At 39.3% G+C, this 27450-nt stretch overlaps 1 protein-coding gene across 3 annotated transcripts; it reads left to right on the top strand.

The window, feature by feature from the left end:
- The first annotated feature begins 73 nt into the window (after positions 1 to 73).
- kiaa0753 (KIAA0753 ortholog) lies at positions 74 to 24587 on the top strand. Of its 3 annotated transcripts, none has more exons than XM_023351967.1 (18): positions 74 to 513; positions 940 to 1233; positions 1313 to 1574; positions 1810 to 1859; positions 1997 to 2059; positions 2722 to 2943; positions 4220 to 4400; positions 6234 to 6394; positions 6509 to 6630; positions 7380 to 7535; positions 8126 to 8194; positions 10659 to 10746; positions 10885 to 10953; positions 11506 to 11670; positions 12903 to 12984; positions 13488 to 13608; positions 21217 to 21441; positions 23820 to 24587. In XM_023351967.1, exons 1-18 carry the CDS (start codon positions 403 to 405, stop codon positions 23977 to 23979), a joined length of 2601 nt encoding a protein of 866 aa, XP_023207735.1. In that variant the 5' UTR covers positions 74 to 402; the 3' UTR covers positions 23980 to 24587. The 3 variants fall into 3 exon arrangements, with proteins under 3 accessions (XP_023207735.1, XP_023207734.1, XP_023207736.1); XM_023351966.1 differs by having other exon boundaries at positions 78 to 513; positions 1810 to 1919; XM_023351968.1 differs by lacking the exons at positions 74 to 513; positions 940 to 1233 and having other exon boundaries at positions 1483 to 1574; positions 1797 to 1919.
- The last annotated feature ends 2863 nt before the right edge of the window (positions 24588 to 27450 follow it).

Raw genomic sequence — 27450 nt, 5'->3', positions numbered from 1 at the left:
TAAGTAACAAAATGCTTAAGTAACAAAAATACAAATTTATTTTTTGCTTACGATATCGTTATTTTTATTTTTTTATTTTTTTTAAAAAGAGCTACTTCCGCTTGTTGTTGTCATGGCGCCGTTTCAAACTGTTGTCCAGACTTCACGGGATTTTAAAACCTTATTCACGGTGTATGTTTTAGTTTGGTATTCTGTCCGTCTGTATATTCTTTCATTGCAGACTTAAACAGTTGGCTATAAACGACGACGAAATGGTGGAATCGTCAGTTTTGGGTTTAACCTGAAGTAAACGGAGGTACATTGAAAGGTTGCGTTAGCTTGCTCGCGCTAATAGGTGTTAGCATTAGGTTTAAATTATTATTTACATTCGTTAACATTGTTTTTGTGACGACTGTCGATGCAATGCCAGCACTGTTACCAGGACGTCAAAACCAGGAAAGAAACTGGGTTTATGTAGGCTCAGCCCGAAACGTAAACAGCAACAATTCAACAACTAGGACGTCCCAAACTAAGGTAAACAAATGTTTAAGTTTTCAAGTTATTTAGCTCCGCTTTCGTATTCCACTGAAGCTAATAAATTAATTATGCCACCAAGACCTTTTAGAGATGCTTAATAATGTAGAATTGCATATAGTTCTATTCAAGGCACCTATATATAGCCTAAATCCAGGAAGCATGTCAAACAGCTAAGCTAAACAGAAAAGAAGTTTAAGTTTACAAGTGAAGGTAAGGTAGCTTACCTTGTAAGCTACAAGGTAAACTTGTACCTTGTAGCTTACAAGGTAAACTTGTAAGCTACAAGGTAAACTTGTAGCTTACCTTCACTTGGTCTCTTGTGAAATAACAAAGCAATTTCGCTTGTTTTACAGACACCGAAAACATTTGTCAGACACTAGTCTGATGTAAAATGGATTTCTGGGATTCTCATTTCTTTGACAGCTGTTGTTTAATGAAGCCATTCCCGTGAGTGTGGTCAACCGTGCCACTCGTGCAGGCCCTCCGGCTCCCATTGTGATAGAGAGACTGCTTCCGCGTCCGGAGATGCGCGAGAGTCCGGACAGCCTCCGCAGCTCCCGCAGCTTCACCGTGCTCTCCGAGGAGAGGCTGCAGGCCGCTGTCAGACTGGCCAGGCGAGACCTAAGGCGAAGGCACCTCGGGTCACTTGCAAAGACCTCACCGAAACATTTGCAGGAGGCCTCTGTCTTTGAAACAAGCGATGCGGAGCTGCTTCAGGTAAACTCGTCTTAACTAAGAAGTTCCTGAATAGTTTATTCAAACAAAGACTGAAATAACTATTTTCTTGTCTCTGTAGGAGCTAGTAGCGGCTCCAGGTAAGCAAGAGTCTAACATGGCCAAGTCAAAGGAAAGGAAGGCTCCGATCGGTGCTAAACAGCGAGTATCCCAAAAAAATCCTTCTTCTTTAATGCCCGGTGTGGGCCGGTCTCCTCCAACAAGAGACCCCGGTTTAAGGCAGGTGGAAGGAGGCAAACCGGGACATTTAAGCAACGAGATCCGCAAACTGCAGAATGAGCTGGAAACGTACATTAGGAAAGTGGAGGAGCTAGCGAATCGAGGTAATTTTTTTGCAGACAGCGACGGCTGTCATTAAGCTGATTCTGAACTAACAACAGTTATCGATTAACCTGTTGATTTTTTTCGGACGATTAATTCATACTGACTACTCCATTAAAGAATAACCAGATCAGTGCATTTTAAAAAATAGACCCAATTAGCAAAGTCACCTCCACATTCAGTGATTTTATTTTATTTTTTTACTGCATGTTGATCATGATCAGGCCTTTCTGGCAGGTGAAATACTGGAGGAGTCTTTGGAACCGGAGGAGCAAATCAAGCTGGAGGTACGCAGACAGAAACAGGCCTTGCGCTCAGCACGCATCATTTATGTTCTGCAGCGACAGGTATTTATGTTTTAGATAACAGGTGATGTGATAAAGTGTGTTTTATGTGCCTTCAGCTGTAAATACTGTTCTTTCAGGTTAAAGAGATACAATATGATATTGAAAAACTCAAAGGAGAGAAAATGTGGGAGACAAAAAAGGTAGGTGTTTGTTTTTTTTTTTTTTTAAATGACGGAGTGTTAGAAAAAGTCATAGCAAGTCAAAATAATCTGAGAATAAAGTTATAATGCAGGAATAAAGCCGTAGCAAAATCTGAAAAATGTTGTAAGACAATAAATTTGAAATAGTGTGAGAATAAAGTCATATTACAAGAAAGAGTCACATCACAATAAAGGAGACTAACTTTTTCCTGTAATTTTATGACTTTAATCTGGTGTTTTTATTTCTAATTTATGACTTTTGCTGTCATAATATTATCATTTCACTCTCACAATAAAAGAAAAACGTCTCAGCCTGGCCCTAATACTCATGAATCTACAATTCTGATATTTTCAAAGAAACCTCAACACTAATTGAGATTAGTTTTTTCCCCGACAAGTCCATAATGAGCAACAATATTCACGACAATACTACACAAACAATATTCACTTTGTAGTTATCTGCATGAGGTTTAGAACTACATCATTTTAAATAACTGAACGTGATGAACCTTGAAGGAATTTGTGTTTTTATTTTTACTCGTTTGTCCCTCACAAACAAAAGCACACTTCCACGTTTCAGTCTGCTAAAGCAGCAGCCTACACTCTGCTGCTCCAGTCGGTCTCGGCAATAAACTCGGCGAACTTTCCTCTTCCCGTTTCAGTCCGTGGCGGTCGGCAGGCTGGCGGCCGCCCACCGGGGCGCGCTCAGGGCCCTGCAGGTCGTCATCCACCAGCTCTCGGATCAACCTCACGGCAAGGTGCCCCCTCATTACAAAGCGCTGGGCCAGCTGATCCGGCAGCTGTCTCTGTGCTCGGCTAAGCTGGAAGTGGACCAGGGGTCGGCTGTACCTGAGGCGGCCCTGGATATCCTGCAGAAACTGGAGGTGAGGAACGAATGTTTTATGTTACAGCTCCTCATTATGGACTCCATAAATCTCAATTAGTGTTGAAATTGCTTTGAAAATAAGGGGGATGGGGGGAATAATAATTGTAGGTTCATGAAGAACAGATAATAAAATGAACTGTTATGACAGCGGAGATTTAAAGTGAATATAGTTCCTGATGAAAAGCTTTGTTTATTACATCACAACTTCAGTGTATGCTGACATGGAGGACCAACTCTGATATAATTAAAAAATAAATATACGAAGGGCCCAGTGAATGAGTCAATACACTTAAAATGTACAAATTGCTTTAAAAAATTGAGAATTTTAAATCATGTTTTAGAATTGAACTGACATTCATTGTTCATGTTTTTTTCCAGCCTCGCTTCAACCATTTATATTTGCACATAATTTCAATTTGACTGCTTTTAAAAATAGATATATTTTTGTTTTTTCTTTTACTTATAGAATAGAGTTTATTCTTGTTTTCCACATATTATTTAATTTCCCTGTTGGGATCAATAATGAATTAGATTTGATTAACTTCCTTTATTTCCATGCATCGTTTTTACGTTTTCCTGTCTCCTCTCTTCACTTTATGGTCATTTCAGCCTCATTATGCAAATGAGGAGGGGTGGTGTCAACTTCTGCCTATTGATTTATTAGCAATGAACTGATTGGCTCCAATCAGTATGTTCCTGAAACACTCAAAAGCTGAATTGGTATAATAGCACTTTGCACCAATCTGATGGCAGAATCACGTAAATAACATTATTAAGAGCAACAAATATCTCTGTTGTTGAGCTCACATGTCTATTTACTCAACAATTAAAATGAATTACGATTAATTACAGTTAATAACTGCAATTAACTAGATTAAAATGTTTTATATAGTCACAAAAATGGATCCAAACTTTATACAGTATCAGTTTAATTTAAATATTCATTTTATAATAGTTAGTTTTAGAAGTTGAGATTACATATAGAAGTTTATTGCTAAAATATATACAAGTTGAGAGTTATTTGGGTATCCTCATCTTCCTAAAACAATGGCTTAAGTCTTTTTTTTGGCCAAAAGTAATTTTGGCCAGAAAAATAAAAACCAACCTCTCTCTTTGCAAAAAATAATTTAGGCAAAAAAAGAAAAAAAAACATTTGCAAAAAAAATGATATAAGCCGTTTTTTTAGGAAGGTGATGATATAGTACGAGGGTTGGTTATTTTGTTTTTCGGTTCTTTAATCCGGCACCTAAGCCTCTCTGCCCGACTCCCTACAGATTTTAGACTCAGCCCTCAGCAAACATGAGACGCTGGAGAAGCTGCAGGCCCAGACCCGTCCTCCACGCAGGAGGTCTCCTCATCTCAGCGCGTCCCCCGCCACCGGGCCACACAGTCTCAGCATGCTAGCTGCTCCGGGCCTTTACAGACCTGCAAATCCCAGAGGATTTGTTCGTGGTGGTAAACATGTTTTTTTTTTTCTGGTGTTTTTTTTTCTTTCACCTCAGTGCATTTCAGGATTTATATTTATGCTCAGCGAGTCACTACAGATTCAAATCAAACTGTGTTATTTTCTACATCTGCTACATGTATTTTGGGTTTCTTACCTTCGTTTCTGAGCTTTTTTTATTTACTTTTTTGCTCTTAGAGTCACTCTGATATGAAGCACCTGTTGTCCCCCCTCAGTTTGTGGAAGTCACCATACAGCTTTTTTTTGGTTTGTTTTTTTGGTGTGTGATAGTGTTTGGCCCCCCTCTGCGGTTAAATTGCTGCACCCAGGCTGAAAATTGACGTGGAGCCTCGATTTAGAGATAGAAAACAGCAACTGAAGTGCAAAGCGGTGGCCTTTGCTCCCCCCTGCTGCTCAGCTTTATGAGCAGTTAACTCCCGCTGGCTTTTATTGAGCTGAAAACTATCCTCTGCAAGAGATGACATGAACGCCCACAATGAGCTTTATCTGCAACTCCTGCAGTCGGGGAGGATTGTGTTGAATCCATTAATACATTTTGCCGTAATGCAGTCGCTGAAATGTTGAGAGCAAACTCTTGTTTGTTACGGTTTCAAACAATTTTCCATTTAGATCTTAGCCCGTTCTTTAATTCAGAGTTTATACAAGTGCTTGAAATCCTTTAGTTCCGTTTAGGTGTTTTCAATGTTTGGAAAGTGCTTGATATTCAAACTGCACAGATGTGCAATAGAGAGTAATCTAATGTTTGATTAAAAACCTTTATTTGGAGAGCGTTAATTACCGTTGAAACCACATATTTTCATGCATCCAATAAAAAATGTTTTTTATTTAAAAAAAAAAAAAATGTTTTATTTTTTTTTCTTGCTATGTGAAGTTAAATCAAACGATACTTTTCACATTTTAGGTCAGGAACAAATGACCCCAATTTTGTTTATTTTCTAAATGCCAGAAAACGTAGCGAGAACATTTTGTTTGAGATTTTTTTTGGTATATTTTTAACGTTAATAAAATTAATATTATTAAAATTTGCAGATTTGTATTTTTTATTTTTGTTAAATCAGTGTTTTGTTCTCGAACCAGTCGGGTGCAGAGGGCGTAGGGGTGAGCATTTATCCTATTTATCATTTATCATGATACATTTCTTATTACGATAAGAATCTTGATTTGTTGTTATCACAATAAATTCCAATTATTGACATGTAAAACCCCCTAACGCTGACTTTATTGCCAGGATTGATACTTTTATTATCTCCTCCACTGTTTGTTCAGTGGAAACATCAATTCATTTTCAAGTACAGTTACCATGTGCAGTTCAGCGAGACAAATCACACACTTCTTTCTGTGACTGATGTCTTAAAGAAGCATATAACAAACGGGAATGTTTTTAAAGATCCGTGTTTGTGTTTGTGGGGCTCTTTTCGCTGTGACACACATTCATAGTCAAACACTTACCTAAAAATGATGCAATAAATAATTCTTATTGCCACTTTTATTGTTATTGTGTGTGTGAGAGAGAGACATGGCAAAACATAAAATTTTCCTATATTTTAATGTGCCTTTTCCCTGCTGTAGAATGTAAAATACCATCACGGGACATTATTAATGGCTGTAATAAATTACATGATTTAATAGTGAACTGAATTGTTTTTATCTCCAGCGTGTGACGCTGGAAACGTTTGAAAACTTACCTTAAAAATGCTTGAAAAGTTCTTGAATTTTAATGTGGAGGGGGGGGAAATATACAAACTCTGCTGATTTCTGCTTCTGTTGTTTTTGTTCGGATGTGAAAAAATTCAAAGTTTCTGTCTTGCATTTGTGCCCCGCAGGGCGAAAAGCTGTGTTACAAAAGCTGAAACCGGCCTCCCACCAGCCCCTGGTGGCCGGTGTGCACAACGTCGGCCAGCAGAGGGAGCTGCAGAGACTTCCTCAGCCAAACACGAACCACCAGAGCAGGCGGCACCCGGGGAGAAAAGCTGACGTAATGAAGGTGCTTGACGTATTTAATGGGCCAGTTATTTACATTCAAAACATCTGCATTTGTAAAAAATATGTCACGGTCAATATTGATTGATTTATTGAAAATGCGTCTCATCCCGACCAGATTAGAGACGCAGGTTTCCGGCAGCCGACAGTTTCCTCGCAGCTCCGAGTCAGTCAGCTTCCTCAGCGGGAGAAGTCTGTTCCCTGGATGCCGACGTCGCCCCGCTCTCCTCCTCAACAGCAGTAAATCTTCATGAAAACGATTTTTTTTTTTAAAAAAAAAGAAAAGAACTGCAACTGTGCTAAATTGGTAACATGTTTGATTTTAAGGTAACAGGTATCAGAAAAAAGCAACAAAAAAGTAATCATTTGTAGTTGTAAAAATGACAAAAGGCCTATTTTCCTATAGAATACTTTTCTATCTCTCCATAAGTAGGCAAGACTTAAAAAAAAAAAAATTAAAATGCATAAATAAAAGGTGACAAAAACAAACAATTTCCTTTTTTTTAAATGAGAAAAGAAAAAAACATTCTTGGCTAAATTGCAAGAAAATTTATGGTAATATTTTTGGATTAACTGTTTAATAATAATTGGATAGCAAAAGATGCTTAATAGGATTTCCCCCCAGAATTTGAACAAGGTAAAACTAAAACTAGTAGAAACAGACAAAGAAGTGTTTATTTTAAGTATAGATTTTTTTTGTACAGTTTTGGTTTAATCACTGTTCGGAGTTTGTTTTTCTTTTTTTGAGTCTGTATACTGAAATGAACAATTAATCGGTTACCAAATTACACGATTATTTCAGTGATCGATTAATCACGATTAACTCCATTAATCGTTTCAGCCCAACATCACACTATGAAATCAAGTGAAAATAAATCAAAACCTTTCCAGGATTGCTTGCTTCATCTGATTGTCTGGCGGGATTATTTCTCTTGTTTACATCCGTCTCTGCTCGTGTGCCTTTTAATCCCGTGCTGATGTCCCAACAGAGCGCCTCAGAGGTGGAGGCCTGAGCCCCGCTGCCTCTTCTCCCCGGTGAAGCCTCCGCCGAGCCCTCCGGGTGAGCAGCAGGCGGGACGTCAGTCAGAAGCCGAGCGAAGAGTGAGTGGCGCCACGCAGCGAGCCGCTCCGAAAGAAGCAACGAGGCGAGAACCACCTCATTTATTTATTTTTTAACATCTTCCACTTTGCAATTTGCTTCAGAGTGAATCAGTGCCATTTCCCAGATTAGTTGTTTTGTGATAAAAAATAAAAAAAGATTTCTGCTCATCTCGACTTCATTCAGTAAAAGATCTGACCCTGCAAGAAGAGAAAAATGCCAAGTGGATGAAATGGAGTGGAAATGAATTTTAATGAGCCCCTCACTCGGTATTCACCGAGTCATTTCTAACCTTCATGCCAGACCCCACTTGCTGCAAAGCCACAGGCAACACTCCCGATTGTGATTCAAAGTTTTTTTTTTTTGCCTATAAATTAATCTAGATACAATTGAGGCCATTCCTCTTTTTGAGTGATTAGTGATTGGTGCGTTTCTGGTGCTTATAAGCGTCGCATTGATAGAGTATTGCACATATGCGCTCTTTTAATCAACTGTTAATTACTACAGTGGTGGATTCCTATTAATCAGTAGCTAGCAGGCTGGTCTCAAGGATGGGGATTATAAGTTATTCATGTGGAAGGCTTAATCAAACTTCTGTTTGGCGTCATGTAAAAATTGCCGGCTACTTTTTTACAGGACGTCTTATCAAGAGAAGATGACTACGCAGCTCAGTGAGGAAGAGGCGCCACTCATTCAGAGATTAAGGTATGCCACTGATACGCACAAATTATTCATGACGTTGTGTTACAGCCACCATGGTGTGTTATTGGGATTTCGTTTAACAGACGAACACAAAAGGCATCATAATTGTGAAGTAGAAGAAAAATGAAAGATGGTTTTCAAAATAAGTTTCACAGATAAAATTCAGCATTAATACTTTGTACTGTAGAATCACCTGCTGTTGCAGTTACATCAAAAATATTTTTGGGTGTGTCTCCACCGTCTTTGGACATCCAGACTGAAACCGCCGTCCCTACGATTCTGCAGTGAAGTTCAAATTCAGTCAGAGTGGATGAAAAGTGTGAGTCACAGTTTTAAAGGGGCAGTATTGTGTATTTTCCAGGAATATAGTAGCAAGTAACTATGTTACCTTCAGTCGTCATAAAAATGCTGCGTATATTAAAATATGACTTTAAAAGAAATTTTACTTTGGAATTCACACACTGTGTAGAATTTTATTTGTAAAACAAAATAAAGTTGTGTAATTTTCACAATTACATACTCCTTTGTGTTGTATCGCATAAAATCCAGATTAAACTCAACATATTTGACATTACGTGGCTGTGATGTTAAATATGTTCACTATATGTGAATATACATATATATATTGACTGAAATATGAGAAAGTTAATGCTTTTGTATCTCTGTGTGAATTATTCAGCTGTAATCATCTGCAGCGTTTCAAACCAGAACGTTCGAATTCAACACGCATAACAAAACAGGTTAAGGTCTGAGAGGATAATCACTTGACGCTAATTGCAAATATAATACGTAAACGCAATAATTAAAGTAATACAATATGTTTTTTTGTTTTTTTATCTCTTGTAAACATTCACCATTGTATTAATTAAGAAAAAATAATTATCTCACGTCACTCGGGAACAATCCTGCTGCTAAATCTCTGCGCCGGTGCCAGTCCGTGGCAGGAATCCACGCAGCAATCAGCCAGAGCAACTCAAACAGCTAATCATCGCAATCATATGTGCGGCTACAACGAGAGTTATGCCGGCGGCGAAACTATCCCCCAGACAAAAGACTAGAAATTAAAGCAAGCTGTCGATGTGGTAAGTACAAGGGAAACGAGGGAAAGCAGAGTTTTTAGCCTCGTTGACCAATAAAGAATTTCTAATTAGTCACTTGGGAGTTTGACAAGAGCCGAGGACAAGTTGCAGTCAGCGCTTTGTCCAAGCAGTGTTAATTGTCATCGCAGTGAATTTTCTTTTTCGTCACAGCTAAATTTGTGATTTCATAGAAGGAAACGTTGATATCACTTAAACTCAACTCAACAGTTAAAGCTGCTGGTCTTGTGTTTTAAAAACCTGCTGCGTGCAAATGTTTCATTTTGCCGCCAATGTCCGATCACCATTTTTTCAGGCAAATACAATTTCTCTTTAAAAACTCTTTTTTTCGTTGTTTATTTAGTCCTAAACATGTAATGTGCTTCACATAGTAAATGATTCATTTTTGTTCTACAAGCTCTTAGTTACTGCTCTGTGTTGGATAATTAAATTGGTGATAAGCAGCCTTTCTGTAGTAAAGAAAGACTAAATGTTTTTATTAGGACTGGAGGCATTTTCGCAAAAGGTGTTCATGCATATTTAAAATGTCTTAAATTCATGTAACTAAAATTAAGGCCTTAAAACGTCTTAAATTCATTTTAAAAAGTAAGTTGGCCGTTAATATGTTATTCTGGGATCTTAAATTTTGTATTGACAGAAATATTTAATCTTAGAACAGAACTATTTAATCTTATTCCATTTTTTTTCTTTTGGGACTTTTCTGTTAGGCAAACGTTTGTGTCGCACTCAAACATATTTATTGCGTTCAGCAACTCGAGACATTTGAGGCTACCGATAGCTAGCTACCTCGCTAGCTTCTTTTTGAGTCTATCGCGGCTAAGTGGAAATTTATCACCAGTTGGCTGGAAGACGTTTGTACGTTTCTGTGGAGATTTAAGTCTTAAATTCTTTTCGTAATGCTCTTAAAAAGTCTTAAATTTGAGTTGGTGAAACCTCTAAGCTGTTTTCAGCAACCTATATTAGCATTTAACAGATAGTGCTAACCCTTTGAAGTAAAATATGTCTTTGCACACAAAGATATGAATCTAAAATTCGAACTTGAGCTCCCAGATCCCTTTTAAGTTCCTTCACCATCTGAGTTACAACTGACCGTTATTCCTCGTCTTCATATGTACATCGGTAGCCATTCAAAACACTGTTGTTTGATTCCTTTAGGGCATTCTAACCTACAACAAGACCACTGTGGAAAATGAACAAGTATTTCTGAAAAGAAACTAACAAATTTTCTACTTAGAATCCAAGGTCGACCTAGTTTCTTGATGCCATTTTTTTGTCGTTTTCTGGAGAATATGCCTTATCTTATTGATTAAAGGGAATGTAATTCATCCACTGCAGAGCAGCTTGTGACGTAGGCATGTTTTGGTTCACAGGTCTGAAGTCGTTTTCCAGAATCAGTGGACTGAGGAAGCTGAGCAAGGCGCCAGAGAGGGCAGCCATCGGCTCTCTGGTGAAACACAGGTGGGGAGGATTTTATCCGTTACCTCTGTGGTGTCAAACATTTCCAATCATTCTGTTGCATGTACATTTTCTAAAGACATTCACCTTCTTATCCTGCAGAGTATATAGTGATCCTGTTTGTTTCGGGTTTTTTGGCAGGAAGGTGTGGTAAAGAACAAGCCTGACAGATCTAGGAGGATACGGCTCCCTGAGCATGCTGATGAGCTGGTATGTTACACAGAGCTGAATATTAGGTCTGCCGCAATAAATCAATCAATCCCATTATAAATTAAAACGAGCTCAATTCCTATTTGCATGTTTTATCGTTTTTCTTTCTTTCTACAAAAAACTTGATGACAAAAATCTTTAGTCTGCTGCTTTCGTCTCAACTAGCCTCCTTTTTCTTTTAAGAACAATTTTGTTTTCAGAGACTTAAGAATTCATTTTATTTGCTATTTCTGTTGCATTGTTTATTTAATTTGAATATTTAAGATGTTTTCCAGTTCCAGTGTTAAATGTTCACTTGAATGTAAAGTTTATTGATCTTTGAGGATGTGTTCTTGCGTTACTATGCCATGAAAATGGTCTCAGAACCACAGTATTATTGTTTATGGCGATATAACTTCAAGGACAATTTATCATCCAGCAAAATTTGTTATCGTGACAGACCTTTTGGATATTCTTTTTTAGTTACCAGTCAGTATCGCATCAAAAACGACAGGAACTCATGATGACATTTTGCCAGCTTTTTGTCACCTTGCCGTGAATTGTCGTTTGTAGGCAGCAGGCGATCACGTGCGACTCGTTGAGCATCAGGAAGAAGATCTGCTAAAGGACACCGCTCCCAATGCGTGGGCCGTAAACACGGGCATGGGGGACATGACCTGGCGTGGGCTGCAGGCCTCTACCCTGGAGAGCATGCTGCTTCGGATGGAGGAAATACAGGTGAGAGTTGCGTTGCCGGGGAGGGAGGGGAGCTGAGGGAACCATTTAAAGGTCACGGTGCAACCTCAAAGGTTACCTGTAATCGGCTTGTTATTTATAGTGAGCTGTTGTGACAGTTGGGGACAGTTGCTGCTTACTGATTTGCCATCTAGAGGCCGGCTATCAGCATATTAGACTTTGATTTTCTGGGTAATGTGGGGGGGAAAAAACGGATCCAGGATTCGACTGTTATCTTTTAAACACTTCAAGTGAAATTTGTATTAACCTTTATTTATGGTGCATTTGGTACTTAATTATTGATATTTCCCCTTAAGGCTGCATTATGTAACTTTTATAAAAATATGTTTGTTTTTTTCTCCATATTTGTTAAAAATATTACTATGTCCTGACAAAATAATATGTGAAAAAATTTAGCTCTTCATCCTCCTTGTGGTCCTACTCCACCACTTGGTCAGATACAAGCAATCAGAGCCAGAAGCAGGGGCTTATCGCTGTCAATCATCCCAGTGTACACACTTCTCACGCCTTCCCCCTTGCTCCATGCTAGGCTACAGCTAGTTCCCTACATTTGAGCCAGTCGTGACTTCTCAGGCTAGTTAGCATAGCCACCAATGACGGCGGATAAACAGTTGTCCCGTAATCATAAGTTGCTTTTTCGCCATTTGTACTTTGAGCAGCGTATAATCAGGCATGACTGACAGCGCCAAGACCCTTCTCCTGTCTCTGATTGGTTGTTTGTGATCGGGAATGGCAGTGGGACCACAGGGAGGAGGCTGAGGATCTTGATTGGCTGTCTTATGTTATACTGTCCCGACTTAGTGAATATTTGACTAAATATGTTAAAAAAAGATATATTTTTTTTATAAAGTTACATATTGCAGCTTTAAGGTTAAGAAAAATGAAGTGTAATTGTAATGACATTCAAACTGCAATTACTGATTATTTTTGGTTACTTAGAGCCCAAAGTGGGTCCTGGAGGTCCGGCATCCTGCATGTTTTAGTTCTCTCCCTGGTTTAACGCACCTGGATCAAATGATGGCTCATTAGAAGGCCTAAGAAGAACATTGACATGCTGAAAAGGTTGTAGGTACCACCAGGGAGAGAACAAAACGTGCAGGATGCCGGCCCTCGAGGGCCGACTTTGGGCACCCCTGACTTAGAGAGTTTCTGGCATGAACGTAAAACCCTTAAAATTTAGCGTTTAAAGCTTCTTTTTTTATGTGTTTGGTCAGAGAGAAGAAGAAGTAGTGAGGAGACGGTTCGCGTCCATCGCCTATTCAGACCCTCTTTACTGGGACCGCTCCAAAACAACAGGTAATAAGAACAAAAGAGACCCAACAAAAGTACTCCATTTATATTTATCTGTACAGGGAATAACAGATACCTCTTCATCACATTAAGAACACAATCTTCTATTTAGTTTAGCAGGATTTCATGAGACAGACCAACAAAAAAAGTGAATATTTTTTAAATTGAAGGAGAAGGTTAGATGGTGTCAAAAATTTTGCTACAAAAAAAAAAAGAATCTTTAGAGTGACATGCACACACGTAAAATCCCAGTGAAGCAGGTTAAAGTTTGTGGTTGTGACTCGCTAAAGGTAAAAAAAACGAGCTGAACAATTTTCTTCCAAAGCACTGTAGCCTTGTTGCTGAGAGAGTCACGACCCAGGTTCTTCCTGTAGATGGAGACAGAGCTGGTGCTGACATGGGAACGGGAATATTTGTCACTCAGACTGTGTGCTTGACTTTCCTCTCCATCCGTCTGTCCCTCTGTCACACTCTACATTTTCCTCATCACGTCCCTCTGCTCCTCCCAGGATCCCAGCCTCACGCTCCAGGCTCCAGGCCGGCCTCTCCTCAACCCATTAGGCTCACCAGGCCGGCGCTGAAACAGACTGCCGCAGCCGATATTATTCTGGAGAAACCCATAGAGGCAGGGTGGGTTGTGCTTTCTTTCTTCGTCCGTAACTTTATTCATCTCTCGTCTTTTTCTAAGAGTATCACCTGGAGGCCTGTATGAAGGGTTGACCCATTTAACTTTGCTGCATATGTTTTCAGCTGGGGCTGTGCTTCTCAGCTTTCATTATTTTTTCTCTTGGATTCAGAATAGGGCTGCAACTAACTACTATTTTAGCTATCGATTAATAGCTAAATTATTCTGACAATTAAGGGATTAATCATCTAAAAAAGAAATTGCCACATTCTACAGATTTGTCATGTAAGAGTTTTTATGCAATATTGGAAACACGGGAATAAAATGCAAATTAACAAGTAATTTAACTCTTTTATTTTTAAATGGGAAATAAATTATTGCATAAAATACAAGAAAAACTGAAGATAATTCTTTGGATTAACCGATTAATAAATGGATAACATAAGATGTGTAATAGGTGATTTTTTTCCCCCAGAAAATGCCACTTGAGGAATTCTGTGTAGGAAATATTTAAAGACAAAGAACGGTTTTATATATTTATTTATATATATATATATAAATTACATATATTTTTTGTACAGTTCTGGCTTAATTACTGATCAGACTTTGTTGTTATTTTAGCAATTGGTCTCTTTTTGGGCAATCTGTATACTCCAAGTTAGCGATAAATCGATTAACAAATTAGTTAACGATTATTTCAGTAGTTGAGTAATCTAGATTAATTGCAATCAATCGGATCAATCACGATTAATTGTTTCAGCCCTAACTCAATGCAGTTGAGCTGTTTGCATTAAAGTGACATCAGAATCACTTTATTGCCGTTGCCAGTAAACTTTGATATAATGGAGCAAAAATAAATAATAATAATAAAATAACATAAAAAATGTGAAAAAGAAAAAAGAGAGAACATAGATTCTAAGTAATCTAAATACATAATGGATCCGGTTACTTGGAAAGTGTTTTCTCGTCTGTGGTAAAATTGTTCTGGTTGTATATGACTGTAGGATTCAGCAGCAATCTCTCTTACAGGAACTCATTCACTTCTGATTGGACGGGAATCGGTTAACGTATTCCTATCGATGCACAGTCAGTGTGCGGGGTTGTTTTCCACATCGTGTGCCAATGTTTTTCAGTCGCATTTCCACAGGGAGGCCGCGCTCCTCTCCCAAGCTCACTTGGTGGGTGCCGTACCCAGGGCAGAGTCTATTCCTGTCCCTGGCACGGCCCAGAGCTCTGGCTGCTCGGCTGCTTTAATTAATAAAAAGCTCGGAGGAACGGGGAAAAAAGAAAGGGTGAGATAAAAACTGTCGACAAAGACAGACCCCTTGAATCGGCTAATTCCGACAAATTTGAGCCGCGAGCATTTGCAAATTATACCTTGCAGAACCATTCAGATTTCTCTACGGAGACTTTGCTCTTACCTCCGCAGAGGAAGTGACTCATCTTCTACTCTTCTAGGAGTCATAAAGTAATAGCTTTGTCGGGTTTTATTTATGTGTTTATTTTTTTGCCAAACATGCCCCAGCTGCTTGAAAAAGTCAAGTACTTGATGTGCGTAATTTGCTTTCAGCGGTATCTGGCTTTGCAGCCTCTTCACAAGAACATGGTGATTTCTGCTCATTTGTTCTGTAACTCCTTGGAATCCCTGTGGCATTAAAGATACTCACCTCCTGCATCCTCTGTTCAATTTAAGGCAGCATTTTAAAAGAACCAGCTCCTCTCTGAACATGCACGATGTCCAGACATGGGATGGCAAACAAATTTGTCTCTTTTGACTGGTTCCAAAAGGATAAGTTTTGCTTGTTAATGAGACTTTGTGCAGAAGTTACTCTCAGAATCAACAGTTTTCTTTGATCTCGGTGCGACGGAAATGCTGGACCAACATTGAAACGTATTTCTGATGATAATCTTCACAAAGCTGTAGCAGAACTTTAAATTTTGGTGTTTAAGTTATTACAGTAGAGATGTCTCCACCACCAACCTAAACGTTTCACTCTGTAAGACATTTTCTGAATTATGAATTGCCAAAAGGTGGAAATGTAAAATAATTGCAATTTAAAAAAAAAACATTTGTAAAACAACTAGGATGTGAGTTGGTGAGAGACTGTCATGCTGTGATAACCTTCAGTAAAAAATACAACAGATGCATGTTGTTTACAAGAAAATGTTATCTTTTTTTTTTTTTTACGTGTGTACCATTACCTGACTGCTTTTATTTATAGATAAGTACAAGAATTTCACGTATTCCTAGAAAAATATTGCAACATTGATAACTCCAGCCACATTTTTTGGTTGTTTAACATATTGTTGTGCAATGTGTTATTGTATATAATGACAATTTACATCAAATGTCATGATGAGGTTCTGTACAGGACAAATAAGTCCAACTCAGTTCCAGCTCTGGAGAACTGGACAATCAACCAAATTCATACAAAACATTACAATCAAATAGTCAGATCAGATTTAAGGACGCACAATCCAATATGATCTTACATGTAAAATGCTAAACAATGAAAGGCAAGACACTCGAATTTGGCTTCTTATGCAAGTTGGTAAAAAGTCTACGCAAAGAAGTCACAGTATGAAAAGTGTTTTTGTAATTTCGCTCTTTATAGATAAATTAATGTTAACTTGGCAATTAGTCAGGCTATCTGCTCTGGTAGTCAGTCTGGAGTCAGCTGCTTTAAAGACTCGTAGCTTGTCAGCTGTACTTTTAAAACATCATTAACTTAATATGAGTATTGGGTGATGTTGTTTTAGTTACAAGCTATGATTGTGGTTTTGTGTGTATGTGTTTTGTTGTTGTTTTTTAATGAACAGATTATCACCCAATCCTTATTCCCCACTTTGATGTTTATAATATCATTCAGGTTTCATTAGGACTTTAGAACTGGGGCGATGTGCTCCGTCTTTCTGGTTTTAGTCAGAACGCGAGCAGCATCTCTTTAGGCGATAGAAGACTGACTTTGTAATCGTCTTTATGTGTCTGTAGAAGTTCAGGTTTGAGTCCATCAGTGCTCCCAGTTTTTGGGCCTGGTCATCCACTCCATTGAGGTCGCATTATGTCCGTTACGCTGGTCCGTTTCATCAGTCACCAGGAGCTCCAGCACACTTTGGAGTCTAGAAACACATGACTAAATGTCAGATATTTTTTTGGAGTGGTAAAAAACAAAATCTCTTACTTACTAGTGAATAATTGGTTTTATCTCTGCAGTCTCACACATCCCATCATAGAAAACATTTTTCATTCATTTGCTTTTTTTTGCAAATGTTCCCTTTTACAGAATAACAAACCCACAGCTTGTGAGCTTGACTGCCTGATATTTTGCATCTTTAAGCCTGATTGCAGTGCAGTGATGGTTCACATTAACACGAACAAAACGTCTGATTGATTTTAATTCTTGAAATGGATTGCTCACAGTGAATAGCCACCCCATTCAAACAGTAAAATGCCAACTGAAATAAGAGCTCTTATCAGGCTGTGTTTACTATTCACTAGCTGGAGGTGGGCCGTCACTTTTAGAGAACATCACTTGAAGATTAACTCAAGTTACTACTAATTAGTTTTGTTTAATTTCACTGTCAAAATGTCAAGATCACTTGTCACATCGTTAAACGCGTCATTGTTCATGATAATGTCTAAAAATATGAAATGACGCAATGTTGACATCTTATTTCTCAGAGGTCAGCTCGACTTTGCACAGAAGCGTCTGTGTAAGAAAAACAAAAATCCATTTGCTCGTGTTTAATGGCGTGAGTCAAGTAGAGAGAAATTACGACCATAATAAGCTATCTTTGTCGGATACTGCCCTGAAGAATCTAACTTTAGGTGCTAAACTTTTATTGAACGTGTTTAAATATAATGAGCCTCAATAGACGATGTAAACTTCAGTTTGATTGGTCAGTGGTGCTTAAGGCCCAATGTTTCTTTTTCTCTTGTGTAGGAACCGGATGAGGATGAGGAACAGAAACTCTTTTCCCCTTATCTGCTCACATTTCCACAATTTATCAAAATAGTGTGTAATTTATTATGAGCTGAATGGAGCAACTTATTCCAGGTGCCACAACAGAGAGAAAGAGAGAGTGAGGAAGATAAGACAATAGCTGAACAGAGTATAGTCAAATGGATGTTTCTTCCTTTTAAAATTCTCGGAGTTAAAGTTGTAAATTCCATGTTTTTGGTAATACACACAGAGCCGTCTGTTTTAGTGATGCGTAGCTGCTGTGTGAAGTGTGTAAATCGCTCCTATAAATTGCTAAAGAATGAAACCCCTCTGACTCTCAGACACGCAGTGAGGCTGCACTTCTGCTCTCAAAATGAATAATTAATAACTGCCCATGGCAGAAAGGCTAAAGGAATATATTTTGAATGCTATTCCTATTGCTACTTTCAATATTTTCTTAAGGAAAATCCGATTGGGCTAAATTTGCTGTCGGCTTCGCAAGTCCGTTGAACGGAAACTGTCGAGAAAATTCTGATTAGTACATAATGTTTTACTTTGACAGAGCAGTTAGTCTCCTTAATCCTTTTATGCAACATTTTTCTTTTTAGGTTTTGAAAGCCTTGACTGTACTCGAACATTTTCTTAGGTTTTATGCCACTGATTTTCCAGACATCTTCAAAAAAAAAAAAAAGCCCATTTAATTAAAACGTTTGAGTCTGAACACAGTTTCAAGAGAGAAAACCCATTTAAGACAGGATGGAGAGACAGCGTTGATAAAAAGTCTCACTTCCTGTTTTATATACAGCAGCTGATTAGAGGAGCTCTGCCCCCTCTTCCCGACTTCCTGGGGTAAAACGAACAGCAACAACAACAACAATAAAAAAGCCGTTTATTTTTGCATCAATTTTGTTGCGAAAATTAATCCTCTCCCATTGTTGACTGTATGTCGCAGGAAGTTGAATGTTTGGGATTTGGAGCAGAACAGTGTGTGAAGAGATCGTCGTGTTTGTTGTTTTATAGCTCACATTCTTCAGCCCAGAGAGAGGAAGCATTCAGCCCCTTCCTCGGGCTTTGTGAAACACGTGCTCGTTCCGAGACGATGTTCATGTGACAGAGAGACGAAGCCGCAGATTTTTGTCGCTTTGCCTATCACTGGAGGCGTTTGCGATTCCCTTGTCTGATAACAGACGCTCTCAGGCTGCTATTCGGAATGCTTTTTCCTCCTTTGATGCTTTATGGTTGTTGAAGAAATATGAATGCTGAACGTGTTTTAAAAAATAAATTGGAGTTGAAAATGGAAAAATTGATGTAAAGTGTTTGTTTTTTTTAACAGGTGTAGCGACAGTTTTGTTCTCGTCAGAGTGCTGTTGCTTCTAGATTTTGATGTGAAACAACAACAGAGACCCAGCAGCTGTTTACGTTACACGTCTGTTTTTCCACCGCCATAAGCTCTTACCGGCGCCGGCGCCAACTTAGTCCCTCATGACTACTTTTCTTTTCCAAAACATCTACAGTGTTCTCGCTCTGGCCGCCTTTCTCGTCGCTTTTGTGTGAATTCTTCTGAGCGACCACTGAGACAGTGCAGCATGCGATTTCATCTTTTCACTCGCGAGCAAAGAGGAAGATAAGATTTACTGTACGTATCCGTGGTGAGCGGCCCAGATCCAGAACCTGGATAATATGGACCAACTCGCTGCTGCTCCGTCAGCAGGTCAAACAAATCAATAAGAGAGATGAGAGCCCCACTCAGCAATACTGGAATCCTTTCAAATGTTTCCCTGTTTGGAAGATGTATTTTATAGCAGATTTTCTCCTTCCTCCCTCAGTCCAAAAACATGACTGTCAGGTTAATTGGTCTCTCTAAATTCTCCCTAGGTGTGAGTGTGTGTGTGCACGGTTGTGTGTCCCGTCTGTCTCTGTGTTGCCCTGTGACAGACTGGAGACCTGTTCAGGGTGACCCTGCCTCTCGCCCGGAACGTTAGATGGAGATAGACACCAGCACCTCCTGACCCCACTAGGGACAAGGGTGTTAGAAAATGGATGGATGGATGGATGGATGGAGATGCTTATATCATGATAGGTTTTTCAGCCATGCAAACGAGACGGTTAATGTTAATTCAATATTTGGAAGCGTGGCCAAAGCGGACTGAAAGGCTTCGTTCACCTCCACCGCTGCCATTGCTAAACTACAGGCTGGACTGCAAACAAAACAGCGCAGAAAATCTATGTCATCATTCCCAACTTCTTCTCCTGTGTGCTGATTGGCCCTGTTGAAATTCTACCGGAAACATCAAGCTCAATGGTAGAAAGCCCCGACAGAGCACCTAAGGGAGATGAAAATTGAACAAAATTGTGTATCAAGGCAATAGCTAGGCAAAGTTTATCATATTTCTGCAACTTTCTGTCATCATTCCTCTATTTACTTTCACCTTCAGCTCACAATGTCCTTTTTGCTTTTGCAGTCAGACCAAAATGTAAAAACGCTGGTCGGTCTTGTTTATTTGCCACCATGTCAGAAAAAGCTCGGGTGCCTCTTTGACTTTTATAAATAATACGTGAGCCGGCGGTGGGCTGTACCGTCGGTCCTCTGATGCCTGTCAAGACTGCAGATCAACCAGCTTGAGAGAGGAAACAAAGTTGACTGTGCCACCGCTTTCATATTTATGGCTGTTGTGTTGCTCGTGGCCCCTCCGGTCAATACTGAGGCAAGTTCAGCCGAGGTCCGGGGAGCACAATAGAAAGAAGTCGTTTGCTTGAGAGCTGCTGCGACACTAAATATAGCTCAGCGAGTGATGTTTCGAGAGGCAGGTTGATTCGTCTGAACTGAGAGGATTATAAGGCCAGGACTCAGAGATGCGCAGCTGAGGCCATCCTCGTCCAAAACGAGGTTCAGACGAGAGAGTTGGCCTGCATGCAATACCTTTCCTAAAAATAATCATAATCATCCTCAACTTTCCATGAGGCAAAGGAAGAATTTTAGTGTGTTTCCACACCTCTTAGTCCAGTAGACTCAGTTCGATTGGGAACCAAAGTTGCAGCATTTGTTACATTTCCAGCTGTAGCTGTTGGCTTTCACATTGCAATATGTCAAATAAACCAAACCCTTTGAAAAATCTGTTTTTCTCCTCGCCACTTAAGAAAACAGCACAAAAACATTTGAAGAAGACACTAAGCGTGACTTCCTTCTTCACAAAATTCAAACAAATATGGAGTGGTGTCAGATTTTACCGGTTGTAGGATTTGTCTTTTGTCTTTGGTAGAAGACCAGGAGCCATTTCTCGCTTGACACACACATTGGTTTTGATTGTATTTACCCAGAATACCTTGCACTACACTTCGCTTCCTGCTTTTGGAGCGGTCTCTGGCCTGCTTCCAATCACATTTGCATTGAAATGGCATCAGATTTCACGTCAACCGAACCGAGATTTAGTGCTTTTAGGTGGACTGCACCAGAGTTCAATTGAGCTTTCACACCTCCCTAAGCAAACCTGACTTTCTGGGCAAACAAACTAGAGTTCGATTGAAGCGGACCAAACAGGGCTTATGTGAAAGCACCCTCAGTCTGTAAATGGGTGTTTGTTTAGATTACAAAAAACAAAATTTATACACTAATATAAGTTATGGTACAACTAACTTCATGGGCCTCTTCTTCTGCTCCCCCTGTCACAGTTTCCTGTTTGAGAGCAGCCCAACGGAGGACCAAACCCAGGACCAACACCCACCCACAAACAAAGTTTTACCCAATGACAGGGCAGAGAGAAGCAGGACCGTTCTCTCGGTGCCAGGCAGCACGCTGAAGAACATCCGCCATTATAAGGAAGACTACAACGCCTACCTTGGTGCTGTGTCTCGAGGGGCCATCGACAGCTTCAACCCCTGGGCTGCTGCGGACAGGTAAACAAAAGTGCTGACTTTTTTCCGACAGGTTGGCAGAGACCCTCTCATCTTTGTAAACCGTCTAAATCCACAAGTTCGATGCCATTTCATAGGATTAATTGGGGCATGTTTCAGCCTCTAGTTTGAAGCCAGTGTCCCATTCTGCTGTTGCCAGCAAGTTCGACAAAAATCATGTCACTCCATTCATAGAAAACATATTAATGGGCAAATATGAGTAGCCAGCACTACTCCCATACTCATCTAAACTTGTAAGTCAAGGGAGACGGTGAGATAAATGAGTGGACAACAACAGCAATCCAATAAAAACAGTAAAGTTTAACATGCAAACACACTTAAGGTAAAACCGCACACTTCATGTTCCCAAACCACACACCCACACACGCGCAGGGTCAGGCTCGTGGCTGTAAATAATCCGGTGTCATATAAGGAAGTGCCCAATAAAAGACAAAAACAACAACAAAAATAAGTGTGTTTAGTCCGCTACTCACCAGACGCACTCCCAGGTCTTCTGGCATACAGGCCAGGCAAGGTTTTCTTTTGTTAGCCCAAATGATGAGGGGAAAAAAAGAATAATAAAACTCCAATATCCAAAAATACAAAACATTAAAAAGTGGTTCAGTTTGAGAAACCACACAACCAAAATGAAAACAGCAGAGGCACAAACATCAGTGAACTAACTAGCTAGAAAAAGAATATTTTGTTAGGATATCCTTTTTTTTTTTTTTTTTTGAAGAGCGATACCTGGCACACGTTTGTTTTACACCCCCTCCCTCAACCCTGACACAGAGCAGCAGCAGCAGCAGCAGCATCCTTCCTGAGTGACGAGATGGTAATGAGCAGCCGTGTGCTGGTGTGCAGCCACACCACCTGGAGGATCTCATTTAATCTGTCTGCTGACAGACTGATTGCTACATAGAATCTTAAGCACTGCCAGAACAGAGAAAACATACATCCTCGGAGCTATTTTAAGCCCCGCTTCCAACACTTGGCTAAACCCGAGGCGGATAATAACTCAGTGTTTAGACGAACTTCCTCATTTTGAGGCCCAAATTACATTAATATCGGCCAACTCGATTAGTGGTGCGGTAAATATGTAAAAGCGCAGGGACTTGTTCAGCACAGCTCAAAGCGTATTAACTGTGATGCCTCATCATGGCGAGTCCAATCCATAACAGTTCAGTCTTTTCTCTTGGTCTGCATCTACGGCGGAGAATCATTAGTTCTTGTTTTTAGCCTTTAAATCTTCACCAACACACAATTACTCTGACTCTACTTTTTGGATTCTGTGACATCTGAAAGATTTGGTGGGGGTGTTTTGGACTTCTCGAGTGCAGTCTCACCCGTCCCTGCTGTGATGTTTATATGTGTGTTGACCCAGATAATGTTCTAACTTTGGCCTGCGGGAGTCGTCTTCTAGACCCAATGAAAGCGCATTTTATAAGTGTAAAATTTACAGAGGATTCCCCCAATAGATTCTGTGTTGCATCATATATATATTGCGCCCAGTTGGTGTACTTTGTTCTTGACGGGAGCAAAAAATTAAATAAAAAAACATGTAGTCAATAGTAACCAGAGCAAAAGCTGTGTGCATTCTCAGCATAAGGTTGAGCTTGTTGGACTCAACTGTGACTGGATCATGGAACCATGAATGAGACTTCGGGTTCTCCAAGGATTAGGATGCTTTCACACCAGCCCTGTTTGCGCCGCTTTAACCGAATCTAGTTTGTGTGTCTAGAACAGGGGTGTACAAAGTCGGTCCTTGAGGGCCGGCATCCTGCATGTTTTAGTTCTCTCCCTGGTTTAACGCACCTGGATCCAATGACGACTCGTTAGAAGGCCTAAGAAGAACATTGACATGATGAAAAGGTTGTTACTAAAACGTGCAGGATGCCGGCCCTCCAGGACCCACTTTGGGCACCACTGGTCTAGAAAGTCCAGTTTGTGTGGGGAAGAGCGAATGTGCAGTCAAATTCTGACGCGTACAAAAAGAGCAAACTCTGGTTCATAAAAGGCTTACGTGGTTTATTTAAAAATCTGCAAAATGTGCCAAATTTATTTTTATCATATTAATTGATTAATTGTGAGAATAATTAATGTTGAAAATAGTTGTTAGGTGCAGTCCTATATGACATTAAAACTCTTTCGTATCTTCTATTAGCAGCTAGCGGAGTTAGCATTACTTAGCAATCTGTGTGCATTCCCTTTAAGATGTAGATCTTTACCTTAACTCTGAGACATTCAAAGGGTTGCTAACAATTCCAGAAGTAACAGACGTCCTCCATTACTTCTGCAATAAACGATTATTATTACTAAAAGGTTATTGACATGTATGCGACTGCTTGGTCTGACGTTCGTGCTTGTTTCCGTTGCTGCAGCGTGGCGGCGGAGCTGCTGTCGGAGGCGCTGGCGGACGTGGCGAAGGAGTTCCAGGACGTGGTGGAGGAGTACGCCGAGGCCGTGTTCACCTCCGAGTTCCTGCGGCCCGTCCACTCAGTTCCTGCATCAGCTGAGGCTGTAGCCGGGAGAAACCAGTAGGGAGTCCCCAGCGCTGCGTCTGCTCCGGCTTCCTTAAAAACTGTACCGTACAAACGCGTTACGTGTTCGAGTTGGATTAAATCTGCAATTTCAGACACAAATATTTATTTTTTTAAAGCATTTTGTACATTTTGAAAATGGATGTTTTTATTTTTTCGACGTTTTTTAAAAAAAATATTATTATTTCGAGTGAAATCACGTTTTTCTTTACTGAGATTTTAGATTCTTCTTCTTCCTTTTTTTTTTTTAAGAAGCTGCTGCAGATAATGAGTGAATTACACAGGGAAGCAATGGTCTCATCGCTCTTTCCGGTCCATTTGTATCTGTGGAAGTATTCCTCGGGGAAAGTTAGTTTAGGGTAGATAAGCTTGGAGAGACCATTACAACATTACAGAGGATTAGAAGATTACTGCCCTCCCTTTGCACTTGGTTTAAATCTCCCCGAGGATTACTCACACTTTCTATTTTCACAGTGGAATACAGAAATGAATTATTCCATATGGCCTCCACTTAGAAATGTCTGAAAGCCAAATTGCATCTTCTGTTTATTTCCACGGCCGCTCAGACTCTCCTTTTGCTTTATTCTCTAAATAAATGCTTCAGAGTTAGGTTTTTTGTTTTCTGTTTTTCTTTTTTGCTTTCTATCAAAGTTTACTACAATATGACAGTATGTTTCAGCAGAGGGAAATTTATATATATATATATATATATATGTTTTTTTTTTTTGTCATAACGGCTTTCCTTGTGGGGACATGTAAATTGATGTAATTCCACTTCCCATGGTGCATTTTAGCTGTGCAAAATGCAACCAGTAGATTATAAAGTACACTACAGATAATTACGACTTGAACAAACCGTAATTATAGAGAAAAGTGTCAATTTTGACATCAAAGAAAACAAGACATGATTGGCCCATTTAGAAAACGCCTGAGTCCCTGGACGGAAACATGAAAGTCATCCATCCGGATCGGGGGAGGAACACATGCAGATGTTGCTCTGGACGGTGGGGACCGGCTTGCAGCATTATTTATATATTAGACAGCAAAATTAGTAAGCTCCGTCTTTTATCTTGGCTGGATTTGATTGTTCCACACAGGCTTCTTCATGAGCTTCGACAAATGGAGGCCAGTCAGCTGGAATCGTCGGGAAGTAATGCCGGTTCTCTGATGACAGAAGCTAATTGTGCTTCACTGCTACGGGTCAGAAACCTAGAGGACAAATCGGAATATGCAGCTAATGTGATGTAACGCATTCCATCAGGTGATAAACTAATATAACGTTTTGCTTTATATTAGGGCTGAAACGATTAATCGCAATGAATCGATTATTGAAATAATCGTCAACTAATTTAGCATTTGCTTAATCGTTAACTGGAGTATAAAGACTGAAAAAAACATTTGATGATTAAAACAACATACTTGGAGCACTAATAAAGCCAAAACTGTGCAAAAAACATATGCAGTTTGGATTTAAGATAAAAAAAAAACAGAAACGTACACTAAAAGAATGCTTTGTTATTGCATCTTATTCAATAACATTTTTATTTTGTAATTTAAAAATGGAATTGAATTATTTTGATCTTTTTATGTGTTTTTACTATTGAATAATAAAGGCTTAAGTGTGGAACGTGCCCAATTTTTTCCTCACCTGATAAATCGATTAATCATCAGAATAATTAATTACTAAAATAATCACTAGAGCTTGTTTTTAAATAAACTAAGCTGGTAGAGGCATACTCCAAAAGAATTGGCTATACAGTTCGGTTCAATTCAACAAAACTTTATTAATCCCAGAGGAAAATTGAATGTTGTTGTAATTAGAGGTGTGCGGTACTTCATATTTTTGTATCGATCTGACACCAAGTTAATACAGGGGAAGTATCGCCAATACTTCTACCGATATTTTTTTGTTAATCAAGTTTGATGTACCACTAAACTTCTGACTTCTTTGAATAATTTTGTTAATACTCAGGACAGAATTTGGACAGAGTTTATAGGTGCCAACAAAATACTTTGGTGACATATATTTACATGACAAACTGAAGCAAAACAAGTTGTTTTGCTTCCTTTTTCTAAAACAAAGTGCAAGAAATACTGACTTTTTATTGGTATTATCAATATTTTAGATCGAACCACAACCCTCTAGTTGTAATACATAATAAACAATTTTCTTCAAACAGTTGTTGTAGATGCTAATAATGGCTGTGGACAAGAAAGCTTTTCTGTAGCGGTCTGTGTTACAGCGGTTGAAATTAAACCTCTGACTAGAGAATGTTTTGTCTGTAGTTTTCTTGATTTTTATGAAGAATCCTTCTTCGCGCCATCATCTCCAGAGGTTCCACAGTCGTCCTCAGAACAGAACCAGCCTTCTTTACCAGCCATAAATCATTTTTACTTTGCGTCGGCCATAAAATCCCCAACAAAATACGTCAACGATTGCGATTGTAATTGGAAAAGGGAGGAAAAGGCCAAAGGTGAGTGAATATTTCTCTGAGCCGCTGTACTGTAAACATGCAGATGCTCCTGTGGAAAGACCAGAATTAGCAACTGTTTTGCACATGATTATAATTTATAATCATCGGAGGGGGTTAGACCTTGCCTCCGGCCGGCGCTGACTCATTACCAGAGCTCATTTCCAAACTCAGTCAGGATTTCACTGACTGCGGTGCATTTGTGGTGCTTTGAGGGGGAACAGTTATGTGTTGGTAAAGTATGTCAAGTACTTGACATTTAAGTCGGGAGTTGCGGGGTTTTTTTTTTTTTTCCCAGCTGATGCTCTGTATTCATATCAGACGGATGTCAAGTCCTCAGGCTTATTAGTCATGCTGGCAGCAAGGTTGGTCATTGTTGAGCAGGCAGGACTGCCGTAGCGCGCATTCTAATGTCTTCTGATGCAAATGCGTAGACTTTGGTTAAATCATTTCTTAGGCTGTGTTTTATTCCAGAGATACACAAAAGAGTGGGAGATCTGAGCTGGCAGTCAACATGCCTATGAATATATTTTCTTCTAATATTTTGTAGGAAGCATAGATTTTCATCTTTATTTCTTATGCATTAAGCCATCAAGATGCTTTTACGTTAAAAGTAATGATGGTACTCCTTTCTTTGTAGAGATTTATATAAATCCTATTTGTGTGCGGTTTTAAAAAGACAAAAAGTTTAAGTTGGCTCCCAGTTCAGGTGAGTTCATCACAGTTACACAGCTAAACTGTTGCATTGAAAAAGTTCCCTATAAGTCATGCTCTTTGTATTTCCAGCACCATCACTTATAATCGTGGTGATCTTACTGGTTCTTAAATGTTGAAATCTTTATACTTATTGCTCTTTAATTGTTTGTAATATGTTTTCTGATTGACACATTTTGGAAAACTAACATTTTGGGGCACATTTTTTGAGCTTTGCATCATGTTATAATGTTATTTACTCCCTCATCAAAAACCTTGATTCTTTCATGTACGTTTGAGAAATCCTG

The sequence above is a fragment of the Xiphophorus maculatus genome, chromosome 18, assembly GCF_002775205.1.
Source record: "Xiphophorus maculatus strain JP 163 A chromosome 18, X_maculatus-5.0-male, whole genome shotgun sequence".
NCBI classification, from domain to species: domain Eukaryota; kingdom Metazoa; phylum Chordata; class Actinopteri; order Cyprinodontiformes; family Poeciliidae; genus Xiphophorus; species Xiphophorus maculatus.
This window is presented reverse-complemented; position numbering and strand designations above follow the sequence as displayed.